This window comes from Glycine max, chromosome 7, assembly GCF_000004515.6.
Source record: "Glycine max cultivar Williams 82 chromosome 7, Glycine_max_v4.0, whole genome shotgun sequence".
NCBI classification, from domain to species: domain Eukaryota; kingdom Viridiplantae; phylum Streptophyta; class Magnoliopsida; order Fabales; family Fabaceae; genus Glycine; species Glycine max.
In genome coordinates this window covers 39222797-39235814 of record NC_038243.2, presented here as the reverse complement: position 1 = coordinate 39235814, position 13018 = coordinate 39222797, and the positions used below count along the sequence as shown (strand labels likewise).

At 33.4% G+C, this 13018-nt stretch overlaps 1 protein-coding gene across 1 annotated transcript; it reads left to right on the top strand.

Moving 5' to 3' along the window:
* The first annotated feature begins 1897 nt into the window (after positions 1–1897).
* Positions 1898–9866, top strand: LOC100782480 (putative 1-phosphatidylinositol-3-phosphate 5-kinase FAB1C). Its single transcript, XM_014778168.3, has 11 exons — positions 1898–3412; positions 3727–4524; positions 4630–4783; positions 4874–5218; positions 5332–6087; positions 6167–6498; positions 6599–6722; positions 6852–7022; positions 7209–8675; positions 8775–9041; positions 9387–9866. Exons 1-11 carry the CDS (start codon positions 2814–2816, stop codon positions 9639–9641), a joined length of 5268 nt encoding a protein of 1755 aa, XP_014633654.1. The 5' UTR covers positions 1898–2813; the 3' UTR covers positions 9642–9866.
* Positions 9867–13018: the final 3152 nt, after the last annotated feature.

The window sequence follows — 13018 nt, the reverse complement described above, 5'->3', positions numbered from 1 at the left end:
TTTAATATTTTTTATTATTAAAAGTTAAAATTATTTATGTACATGTAGTTTAACATGTTTTTTATTTTTATTTTAAAAATTACATATTTGGACACAATTTTTTTACATTATTTAAGAAATCATGTATTTAAACACCATTTGTTTTTTAATAGAAATTGTGTTAAGTATGTAACACTTGTTTTTAATTTTTTTTAATAAGTTTTGGTGGGCTAATATAAAATACTTGGAAAAAAAATTATTTATGGGATGATGTCCCACTTAGAAGTCTTTATTGTGTAGGATGAATTATGTTGAATATTTTATAATTTTTAATTTTTAAGCAGGATTAATTATTATATATTGTTCAACTTATAAATTTTGTCCATATATCACTTTATTTTTAATATATTATTTTTAAAAAAATAATTAAAAATCACAAATCTTAATAAAATAAAATCCATTTTAAAAAAACATAATTGAAATCATACAATACAATATGATTTCAATTTTCTAAAAAGAAAAAAATATAAAAATCATATCCTACCATACGATTTCATTAGAAAAAAAGGAAAAAAAAACTAAAATCATATTTTAACATATCTTAGAGAAAAATATATTTTAAATAAATTAAAAGTAAAAATAGTATTTTGATATACTATTTCTTTATTACTAAATCGTATCATCAAATCACAATTTACCTATTTTCATAATTTTAAAAAAAATACTTATTATGATAATTTTTTTAAATCTGTCCATTCCTGTACTTAAGCCTAAATTAACATATAAAGCACTACAAAAATCATAGCCACTAATTTAAGAGTACCCTTCGTTTTATATTTTCTGTCTTGCTATTATTGTACATATAAAAAGAGATAAAAATAGTTCAACCTGTGGTCTACACACTGATGCTGACCAATGAACAGTTAACAATGCTATTGCGGCCAGATCAAAACAAGCAAAGTTTAAAAAACACAGAGAAAAAACAAACCAATTAATTAATTAAGGATAGTTCGATTGAAGATAATGGAACTATATTAATTAAACCCTAGCTAATGCAATAGGCATGCTGACATAGAACCAATAGGAAGCGAGAGACAAATAAAAGAAACTCAATTAGATGGTTATATTTTAGACTTTAGTAACATCTGAAAAGGAATCATCACTTATTTTATGACATGAAAACTTATCTCTGGAGATTCGTTTAAATAGTTAATCTTTTCTCAAGGTATGTCTTTTTAGTATATATATTTCTTTTAATATATATAAATATATATCAAATTCTAATCATATGTTTTAAAACATAAAATTATCTGATAATTATATCACATTATATTTGTTATTGATGTGCACAAATTGATATAATTGTTTCAACTTAACCAACAAATACTACTTTAAGTCTTGAATATATTTAAAACAAAAAAGCCACTAGTTAAGAAATAAAAATAACATCTTGAATATATTTAAAACAAAAAAAGCCACTTGTTAAGAAATAAAAAAACATTAAAAATGTTATTTTTATTGTGATTTTAATATGTTTTTCACATAAATTTAATAATTTTTTTTTAACAATTGTTCTTATCAAGGGAACCGGTTAGATAGACTTTAAAAAATATTAAAATACTTGTTAATTAATTCTTATAAAAAAAGGTTAATACTAATTAGTATTTTAAGGTATTATTAAAAAATTAGAAGAAATAAAATTGAATAGAATGTGCAAATTGTGATGTCTCCTATTTTTATTTTAGATCCGTTATAATTATTACAATAAATATTTTTTACTTTTAATTCTTTATCCAATACAAACATATTAGCAAGACCTTAAAAAAGAAAGGAGCGAGAGTATTGTGTGCTCTTTCTGAAAAATAAAAAAATGAATAACATTTAATATAATGATTAAAAAAATAATAATAAGGTGGTGAGGGAAGAGAGAATGAAGGGGAAAAGAAAAGAAAAGAAAAGAAAAGAAAGCAGTGAAGGAGAGAAAGATGGGTAAGAAGGAAGTGGCTTTGTTGTTTGAGATGCGAGCCTATTCCGGTAGAAAGGGAACCTTCTCCGTACTTCTCTTTCTCCTTTTGATTCTAATTCTTCCCATCATTTAAAGTTTCTTCCTTCGTTAACACTTTCTCTTCTCTCCCTCTCCTTCTTCTTCATTCAAAGACTTCGCCTTTTTGTTCTAAACAGAGAGAGCAACTCGTTTCCGATTAAGGGTCTTGTTTCTTTTGTTGTGGTAATGCTCGAATCGGTTTCTCACTGCATTCTGGGTGATTTAGGGATCGGTTAGTTTTTGTGGGGGTCTCATTAGCATTTCAAAGTTTCGTGCTTTTTTGTTGCTGGGTGTGGAGAGAGAGAGAGAGAGAGATTCCCGTTCTTGGTTTTGTGGTATTTGAAACATTGTTGTTGTTCTTCCGTGGTTATTTAGGTAGGATTTTTTTTTCTTTTTTCGGTGTAAATATTGTTTAATTTGTGAATCCTAGATTCTCGTCGTTATAGTTGTCTCCTCCTCCTTTGATATTATTTGATTCACTGGAGGGTTTGGAAAATCAAAAGAGGAAAAAAAGGTAACTATTTTTAATTTGATTTTTTTTATAAAAAATAATCACAGTCACCCCCATAATTTTATCGTGGGTTTTTACAATACTCTTCACTTGATTTTTTTTAAAAAATTTTTAGACAATTTTAGTGATTTGTATTCTGGTGCCTAAGCATAGGATTTTGCTTTTGTTTTTTGATTTTGTGAAAGAAAATCCCTAATACTGGAAAAGGGGTAAGTAGAGTTTTTTTTTTTTTTTTTTTGAGGCAGTGGCTGAGTTCTTTGTTGGGTCATTACATCTTATATGGGAATACCTGATAGTTCAATATTAGATCTAATAGAAAAGGTAAGGTCTTGGGTTTCTTGGGGAGGAAGTGATTTGTGTTACTTGTCTGAGAAATTTGATATGCTCCATCATAGTGGCTGTAAAATGTGTTGTGAGTGCAATAGAAATCTTGGTGAAATGAATCAGCAGCACAAATACAATTGCAAAAGCTGTGGCCGTTGGTTGTGTGAGACATGCATCCGGGGTTGTGATCTTAAAATTTTTGAATCTGACAACACTGGAATTAAGGAAACCTTTCATTCCTGCAAGTTCTGTTCAGATGGCAATAGGAGGAGGATGTCTTGTGAGGGTCAGAAGAAGTGCAGTGAGAAAGTGCACCCTTCTGTCTCTCCACAAGAGAGTCCAAGACAAAGTCCTGAGCCACCTTCTCCATGCTTTAGTGTTGAGAGTGATAGACTCGGTTCTCCTCTCAAAGCTGAATTGAATCAGGGAACTCAATTTGATCGCTGTTTCCATGATCATGATTATGGATATTATCCTTGTTCTGTGGTCAATAAGAGTGTGAACTCATCTGGTACTCACCCTTCTTCGGTATCTACTCATCCATCTACCTTCAGGTAATCATATTTTCACCATAATTACAGGAATTTATATGCTTTTGGTTTAATATTTTTGGGAAGTTCATTAGAAAGTTGTTGCATATCTGATATCTTAACATAATGGTGTTCCATGTTCTTTGACTATTACAATTGAAAGGGTAAATTTTCTTTGGTATTTTAATTGACGATGAATATATATTTTCTTATCCTTGAATTTGAGAACAAAATGATCCTTTATAATTGTTTGAAAGTCAAAAGTTACTTGCATAATTCAAGTAGTCCCTCTTCATCAAAAGTCCTCTGTGCTTGATATGTGTTGTGTATAAATGTAGGAGTGACAAAGAGGGAACGGATGATTCTAGGAAGCACCTTCTCAGCCCATCACGTACATATTGTGATAATTATTCAGATATAGATTCAAGTAGCGTTAGTGCTAGACATGACACTTACAATTATAATTTTGTGGGGTCGAGTCCTTCAGATAGCCCTTCTAGGATTGGTTTTACTTCTAGTAGTGCTGGGCTTCCTGTACAGAAGGGGCAGGAGAAAGGCCCCGTCCCTCAGACTGATGGTCCCTTTGGTCAACAAAGTATGGCCGTTTTAAGAAAGCCTGGGCAAGGGACTGAGGATGCATATACTACTGCTTATTTTTCTGACGACTTGTCTATTTTCCGGAACCAGAATGAGAATTCACAGAGGCCATTGGATTTTGAAAACAATGGTCTTATTTGGTTTCCCCCACCTCCTGATGATGAAAACGATGATGCAGAAGGTAATTTCTTTTCATATGATGATGAGGATGATGATATTGGTGACTCAGGTGCCTTGTTCTCATCCAGTTGCAGTCTATCTAATATGTTTCCTGGAAAGGAGAAACTTAATGATGAAAACAAGGAACCTTTAAAATCTGTCATCCAAGGGCATTTTAGAGCTCTTGTTTCACAGCTTTTACAGGGAGAGGGAATTAAAGTTGGTAAGGAAAATGATTCTGAGGACTGGCTTGACATAGTTGCAACGGTAGCTTGGCAGGCTGCTAACTTTGTGAGACCAGATACTAGCAAAGGTGGCAGTATGGATCCTGGTGATTATGTAAAGGTCAAATGTATAGCATCTGGAAGCCCAAGTGAGAGGTAACATGCCTTCCAAACTTTGCCTGTATACATTATAAATCACTGCCTTTTTCCTAGGAACTTCTATGTGATTCACCATTAAATTATGAGTTTTTTGTTTTGCAGCACCCTTGTCAAAGGAGTAGTTTGCACAAAAAATATTAAGCACAAGCGCATGACCTCTCAATACAAAAAGCCTAGGCTACTCCTTTTAGGTGGAGCTCTGGAATATCAGAAAGTTCCAAATCAATTGGCTTCTTTTGATACATTGTTACAGCAGGTGCCTTCATGACTCACATATGGATTATGTCTCTTCCAGTTAAGTTTTTTTTTTTCTTGGAAAGAAATTCTGATTTGTTAATGCTGGCAGGAAAATGATCATTTGAAGATGATCATTTCGAAAATTGAGGCTCTACGACCAAATGTCTTGCTGGTAGAAAAAAGTGTAGCTTCATGTGCCCAGGAATATTTGCTGGCAAAGGAAATCTCCTTGGTGTTGAATGTTAAAAGGCCTTTGCTGGAGCGTATAGCTCGGTGCACTGGTGCTCTTGTCACTCCATCAGTGGATCATTTATCTAAAGCACGATTGGGGAACTGTGAGTTGTTCCGGTTAGACAGAATGGTGGAAGATCGGGAGACTACTAATCAGTTAAGCAAAAAGCCATCCAAAACATTAATGTTTTTTGAAGGTTGTCCACGGCGATTGGGTTGCACGGTATTCCTTTTTCTTTTATTTTCTTCCATGTTTTTTTACATGTTTATTTTTGTGTAAAGATATGGATATGGATGTGCAATGCTGCTTGTTTCTGATTTTGATTCTCATTATAGGTCTTGCTGAAGGGCACATGCCGTGAAGAACTAAAGAAAATTAAACATGTTGTGCAATATGCAGTTTTTGCAGCCTATCACTTATCTCTTGAGACCTCATTCCTTGCCGATGAGGGTGCTACCCTACCTAAAGTGATAGTTAAAAACTCTACTGACATGCCAGAGAGTGCAACTGCTGACACTGATATTTCTATCATACCTATCTCCTTTTCTACAACCATGTGCCAATCAGAGGCTGACAATGCTTTTAGAGTGGAGGACTTTGTTGGCCTTGATTTAAAGCTTGAAAATTTGGGATCAGTGCCAGAGCATCTTGATGACCTTAGTTGTCATTCAGTTACAGGCACCATGGCAGATTATAGAGCTGAGAGTGTACTCTCTGATTCATTCTATAATAATTTAACTTCTAATTTGACTGTAGAATCAGATTATTTACATCAGGGCAATGAATCAGATGGAGACACTATATTTAGTACAAGAGACCTTTTGCAATCAGAATTGCAACAAACCACGGTTCAAGAGGAGAGGGAGTATGGTGAAGTTGCTGACTTAACAAAAGACAAGACAAATGAAGATGAGCTTTCTGGTGAATACTTTTCTGCCACTGATGGTCATCAGAGCATATTGGTGTACTTTTCAAGTCATTGTGTATCAAAAGGAACTGTATGTGAACGTACTAGGTTGCTGCGCATAAAATTCTATGGCTCTTTTGATAAGCCTCTTGGGAGATATCTTCGTGATGATCTGTTTGATCAGGTAAGTTGTGTTTAATTATTTTTGTGTTTTCTGGTACTAGTTAATTTTAAAGTGAAATGACGTGAATTGCTTTTTCCAGGCATGTTGCTGCCAGTCTTGTAAAGAGCCAGCTGAGGCTCACGTCCTATGTTTTACTCACCAGCAAGGAAATCTTACAATCAATGTTAGGCGCCTTCCCTCCTTGAAGTTACCAGGGGAAAGAGATGGCAAGATTTGGATGTGGCACCGGTGTCTCAGGTGTCCATTTGAGGATGGAGTTCCACCAGCAACTCGGAGAGTCGTTATGTCGGATGCTGCTTGGGGATTATCTTTTGGAAAGTTCTTGGAACTTAGCTTTTCTAACCATGCAACTGCAAATCGAGTTGCAACCTGTGGACATTCTTTGCAGAGGGATTGCCTCCGTTTTTATGGGTAAATCATCCAGACAAGGAATCACCAATCAATTTTTTGTTATGTAATTTGTGTTGGTCATCAATACTTGAAAGGTGACAAACAACCTGATGTGTAACAGGTATGGGAGCATGGTTGCTTTTTTCCGGTATTCCCCTATTGATATTCTTTCTGTCCATTTACCTCCATCTGTGTTGGAATTTGGTCACATCCAAGAGGAGTGGATTAGAAAGGAGGCAGAAGAGGTGATATAAAAAAGCTGTTAATATTTGCTTTTCTGTTTTACATGTAGTTCTGAACTATAGTAATTGTAAATTTTAGTTTATCTGCTCCTTGTATAAAAAAAATAACTTCACTTTCCTTATTTTGTGCAGCTTTTTATTAAAGTGGAAACCTTGTATGTGGAGATATCTAATGTGCTTGAATGGTTGGAAATGAAGATTGTGTCTCCTGGTATTGGAAATGAGTCATCTGATACATGTGACATTCAAAACCACATACTGGATCTGAAAGATATGCTTCAAAGAGAAAGAACTGATTATCATGTAAGCAAGCTAGTGTATATATGCTGTCTATGTAATGTATCATTGTTGTCTTATGGTACTTGGTTTTGTAGAACCTTGTCGGGTTCAAGTGTTTTTATGTGTGCTCATTCATAGATTTTACTGATGAATATACTTGTATCTAATTTCCTGTTCTTTTCTCCCCTTTTCTCATGCATGTGTATGTAGTGTTTGCTACAGTCAGGCTCAGTGACCACACAACCAGGGAAGATGACACTAGACATTCTGGAACTAAATCGCTTGAGGCGTTCTCTTCATATTGGTTCACATGTTTGGGATCACCGACTATACTCGTTGGACTCTCTCATTAAAAGAAGTTTTAGCTCCAAGGTTAAACAAGAAGATGAATTATGTGCAGATGTTAAAGAGTTAAGAGTTGATTCACTTCACAAGGAGCGGAATTTTGACTGTGGACTTGAGCAAAATAATGCTCGTCTTTCAAAATTGCACGAGTCTCATGAGAGTCATATGCTTGCAGAGCCAGATGACGCACTTGAAACTTGTGCGTCGGGATCATTTACATGTTATCTTGAGGGAAAGAAAGTACATTCAGATGGTGAACTTAACAGAACCTTATCTGAGTGTTTCCCACCAAATGAGTCCAATCTTTCTGAGAGAATAGATTCTGCATGGACCGGAACTGATCAACCTCAAGCTAATGCCGTCCCAGCTGGAAGTATTCAGCGGTCTAATCAACATGATAGCCCTCCTTTTAGAAGGGTGTCACAACCAATGAGAGTTCATTCTTTTGATTCAGCAGTGAGAGTTCAGGAAAGAATCAGAAAAGTCTTGCCCTCATCTTTACATTTATCAACACTTAGATCTTTTCATGCTTCTGGAGATTATGGGAATATGGTTAGAGACCCCGTCTCTAACATATTGCGGTCTTACTTTCAAATGTTGCCATGGGAGACACAGAAACTAAATCTGATTCTGAGCTCCACACCATCATTCATTTCCTCTGTTTCAGGCATAGCTGAAGGTGCTCGATTGCTGCTTTCCCAAACATATCATGGTGATAGAGTTATTGCTGTCTATGACGATGATTACTCTAGCATAATATCATATGCCCTTAGTTCCAAGGAATATGAAGATTGGGTGTCTGGTAAGTCAGATATGCAAGAGAGTAACTGGATTGCTCGTGAGAGAAGCAAAGAAGATTTAGCTGCTTCCAGCTTTTCTGCATGGGGTAGTCTGGACTTGGATTATATCAATTATGGTAGTTATGGGTCTGAAGATGTTCCATCTTCTGTTGGTTCTCTTCTCAGGGACTCCAAAAAATCTTTACACTTACAAATTTCCTTTGGCGATGATTCTGTGGGAGCTGGAGGTAAAGTGAATTTTTCTGTCACTTGCTATTTTGCAAAGCAGTTTGAATCACTTAGGAAAAAATGCTGCCCCAATGAGGTTGATTTTGTGCGATCCATGAGCCGTTGCCGGAGATGGAGTGCACAGGGAGGGAAAAGTAATGTATATTTCGCCAAATCATTGGACGAGAGGTTTATTATTAAACAAGTGACCAAGACAGAATTGGAGTCCTTTGAAGAATTTGCACCTCAGTATTTCAAATACCTGATGGATGCCCTGAACTCAGGAGGGCCTACTTGTCTTGCCAAAATTCTTGGTATTTATCAGGTGAGAACTCGACTCATTATTTGACATTTTACACAAACATGCCAGACCGGTGTATAAATGTAAATTTTATGTTTACAAAGTTTCTTGTTTTGGTGGCAGGTCACGGTCAAATACCCAAAAGGTGGGAAGGAAACAAAAATAGATCTGATGGTAATGGAAAATCTCTTTTACAAGAGAAAGATATCCAGGATATATGATCTCAAGGGCTCAGAAAGATCTAGGTATAATCCTGACACAACTGGGACAAACAAAGTGATGCTAGACATGAATTTGTTAGAAACATTGAGAACAAAGCCCATATTTCTAGGGAGTAGGGCTAAGAGAATACTGGAAAGAGCTGTATGGAATGACACATCCTTTTTGGCGGTAAGCTTTATTTCGGCTTCCAAGCAACCTTTGAATGGTTAAAGGTTACATCCTGCATTTCTAAATTTAAGTTCTATAGAAATAAAAGTTTCTTGGCACTTTGCTGTATCATAGGTTATGCCTAAGTTTCCATGGTATCTCTCGAGGCTTGTTTATTATATTAATCATGTGGCTCCTTCAAGGTTCATAACAAGTTCTTGTAAAACGATCTGTTGAAAATTTCCCTTGAACCATGCATGCAAGCTATGGTTTTACTTTATGACCCAAAATATTTTTAACTAGCAGTTTCTTGGTTTTAGTATATGGTTGTTACTCACTTTACTTTCTCCCTTTGTGGTTCTTCAGTCTGTTGACGTTATGGACTATTCTTTGCTGGTTGGAGTCGACGATGAGCGCAAGGAACTGGTTCTGGGGATCATTGATTTCATGAGACAATACACATGGGACAAGCATTTGGAGACATGGGTGAAGGCATCAGGGATACTTGGGGGTCCAAAAAATGCTGCTCCCACTATAGTTTCTCCTAAACAATACAAGAAAAGGTTCCGGAAGGCCATGACTACATACTTTCTCACCTTACCTGATCAATGGTCATCCTGAAAGTGAAAATGTATAATTATACATATTCTTTTCCAAACAACACTCAAAGGGCAAAGGCAGTGGTCAAATGTACATGTTAGCCATGTATCCATATTGGATACTAGTTGGTTGTTTTGGATACACCTTGCTGTACTTTTTTCTTTTCTTTTCTTTCTTTCCCAATCTATTGTTCTAAATGAGAATATTACAATAATTTGAGAAATTAATATTTTGATATGTTCATAATGATTAAACTGCTTACTTGTTTTCTTTGCCTCATCAGCTTGCCTCCTTATTAAAATGGTTATATGTTATATTGGTTGGCCTTGTGTTAAATTCTTTGGAAATATGTACGTTTCTTTGTGAATTAGGATGCACGTTTAATGTAAAATATTAGGTAAAATGGCTATTGAACTGGCTTTGTAAATTAGAACATTGGATTGGTGTATAATATAACACAGGCTAATAATAGCAATAAAACTGATGAGGGAGAGGCATTACTATTACTATTATTCTTAAAATAATTGTACATATTAAATTTGTGTTATTCATATGTTTGAATTTTTGAACAAACTGGTTTTAAAGTTGAAGAAAAGTGTTTTTAAAGCGAGTTTGACAAAATTAAAAAAGCCAAGTGAGTGTATGTTCATTTTTAAATTAATAATGCACTTAAAAGTAAATTAATAATGAATCTACTCTTAATCAATATGAATAAAAAACTATTAAAAAATTGGCATGCTGGTTTCTACGCAAATAGTTTTTCATCTTTGACCCTACATTTTATTTATTTATTTATTGCTTGGCACTTAATTTTGATTCATCTCATTTTAAATGAAGCTATGAATTTGACGAGTCTCACTAAATTATTTAGATTTTTTTTTATTTTACAGAAATCAATATAAAATTTACGTAATAATAAAAAAGCCTATTAGACCTTGCACAAATATTATATTAAAAAATATAATTTGAAATAATTGACCATTTACGTTAAGTGCTTGTTTAGAGGTGGAAATAACTTTAGAAGAATTATCATGTTTAAAAATTCCTATAGAGAAATAAATGCAATAATAATAATAATAATAATAATAATTATTATTATTATTATTATTACTCCTTTAGTCCTATTAAAATTGTCCTCCTAAATTATTTTATACAAATCAATAAAAACTAATAAATAGGTGAAACAAAATATTAATTTTACAAAATTAAACTTATCATCATTAATTTATTTTTTAACCCATATAATTAAATACAAGAGATATACGTGAAAAAGTTATTAATTTCACATTAAAAAATTTAAATGATAATTATTTTGAAATAATTTTTTTCTTGATTACTATGATACGGAAGGGGTAGTTTTTAAATAAATTAAATTAAATTAAACTAGAGATACGTTTTGAGCTTTGCCATTGGCTACTAGCGTGGCTTTTGATTGGGCCTAAAATGTCGTTCTTTGAATGAATGCTTTAGTATTCCTGCTGCTGACGGAAGCTTGAGTTTCCGAGAATTCAATGGTTGTGCACTTTTTTGCACATGCTTGGATAGGAAAGTGAGATGAAATTCACTTGATAAGAGATCTTCCACTTTTCTGCATGTGCAGGCCACGTTCAGAGAGATTACTATATCGACTTGCACGTGAAGTCGTACATTTTGGACTATGTTTTTGGTATGAAGAAAATGAGATACTAGTAAGACAAAAATAGAAAAAATGGATGGTATTATAATGTGTCTGATTCGGTGGTAAAATGTAGTGCTGAGTGTAAAATATGATAAGTTTACTATAAAAGTAACATTCGTTGTTTTAAAAATCATTGTGCCTTTAACTCAATCTCAACCTAAACACACACTTATCATAAAATAATTTGTCAGGAAATATATAAAATAATAATATTTGAAAAAAGTGAGATTTAATATCAAGTTAGACTACTAAGTACCTTTTTTTTTATTAATGATGATATTAGTATGAAATAATTTCATTAAGGATCATAAGTTGTTATTACTGGTGTCGTTAATTGTTGATAAACTATCAAATACCTCATAATAGCATGTATATGAAATATTGAAAAGTGATTCTCATATTACACGTAAGAACCACCTTTATTGTAGGAAATTATGGACAAATAGGACCGAATAATGATAATTACAATTGTATTGCAGTTGCCAACATTTAAAAAAACATTGAAGTTATGACTAAAATTTTGGTAGCATGACATCTTCAAAAATCTTAATATGTTTAGCAGGCTTATCTAATGAAACAGCCACCATAGTTATAATTTCTTAAAAAGAATGTCAAGAGCAACTTGAAAACCAAGAATAACATGAAAAAACTAAACAAATAATAATAATGAAACGAACAAATATAGTAATTTTAAAGTAAGAATACATAGCCAACCTTCAATTTCAACATTAATCAATGATTATAACTTTTTCAGTAACAAAAAAACTATAACACGGTCAAGGGAAGTTGGCTCTCTTAACCGTTTTCCTTCCATGACAAACACACATAACTTGAGGTCGAATTCAAGAATATTCTATAAGTCTACTGCTTAACTTAAGGACTTGTCTTGGCCTTGGATTGGGCAACAACAATCCCTTCACCACAAAGTTTCTTCATCCAAAACAAAAATGCAGTAGTTCGATCAATTACAAGGAAAAAAAAGTATGTTTCTTTGTTCTTAAAAAGTTGAAAGACATCAGACATATTTAAAAAGTTGAAAATGTATGCTTTTATAAACTAAATTAACCAAGTAAAATATTTCTTGTCATATCATTAACTTTTTTTTTCCTTTTTGTTTAAAATATTAATTTTCTCTTTGCTACTATACGACTTGGAATGATTTAGGTTGTGTTTGGAATCCTATTTCACCAGCGTTGAAGGAATTGTGTTTTCCACCTTCCAATGCAAAAACATAAAAGAAAAGCAGGTGTTGGATTGACGTTAAGTTGATCGTAATGAATGTGCAAACACAATCTTAATTTGTTGAACCAACAAGTCTACAACTTAGTTTTTGGGCCAACTTGGTTATCTCAGCAAAATAGGCCAAATTTAAGTGACTCGCTCCATATCAATTGGACTCGATTAATTCTTTTAAAATACAAAATTCACAAAAAAAAAAAAATTGTTGTAGGATTCAGTTTTGAACATGATGTATAAATGTACCCTTGCGATAAATTAAATGCATTATATCATTAGGTCACACATTCATATAATGTGCCCAAGCAAGTCTCTTTATGGGTGCATGAGGGATGATCTTTTTTTTTCTTCCGTTTTTGTTAGGTCATTTCTAGAAGACTTTAAATTGGTGTGTTTTACAGCAAAAACAAGCTGCAATTCTTGCACTTTTAAAGATGAATCATCTTTCACAATGCTTCTCCGTATTGAACAAATAAAGAAGACT

What these genes read in the sequence shown, in the direction of transcription:
- LOC100782480 (XM_014778168.3), top strand. Translation starts at nt 2,814, where the DNA reads ATGGGAATACCTGATAGTTCAATATTAGATCTAATAGAAAAGGTAAGG. An exon ending in GTGATGATCTGTTTGATCAG is followed by an intron (nt 6,088 to 6,166) that starts GTAAGTTGTGTT and finishes TGCTTTTTCCAG; the next exon opens with GCATGTTGCTGCCAGTCTTG. An exon ending in TTAGAAAGGAGGCAGAAGAG is followed by an intron (nt 6,723 to 6,851) that starts GTGATATAAAAA and finishes TATTTTGTGCAG; the next exon opens with CTTTTTATTAAAGTGGAAAC.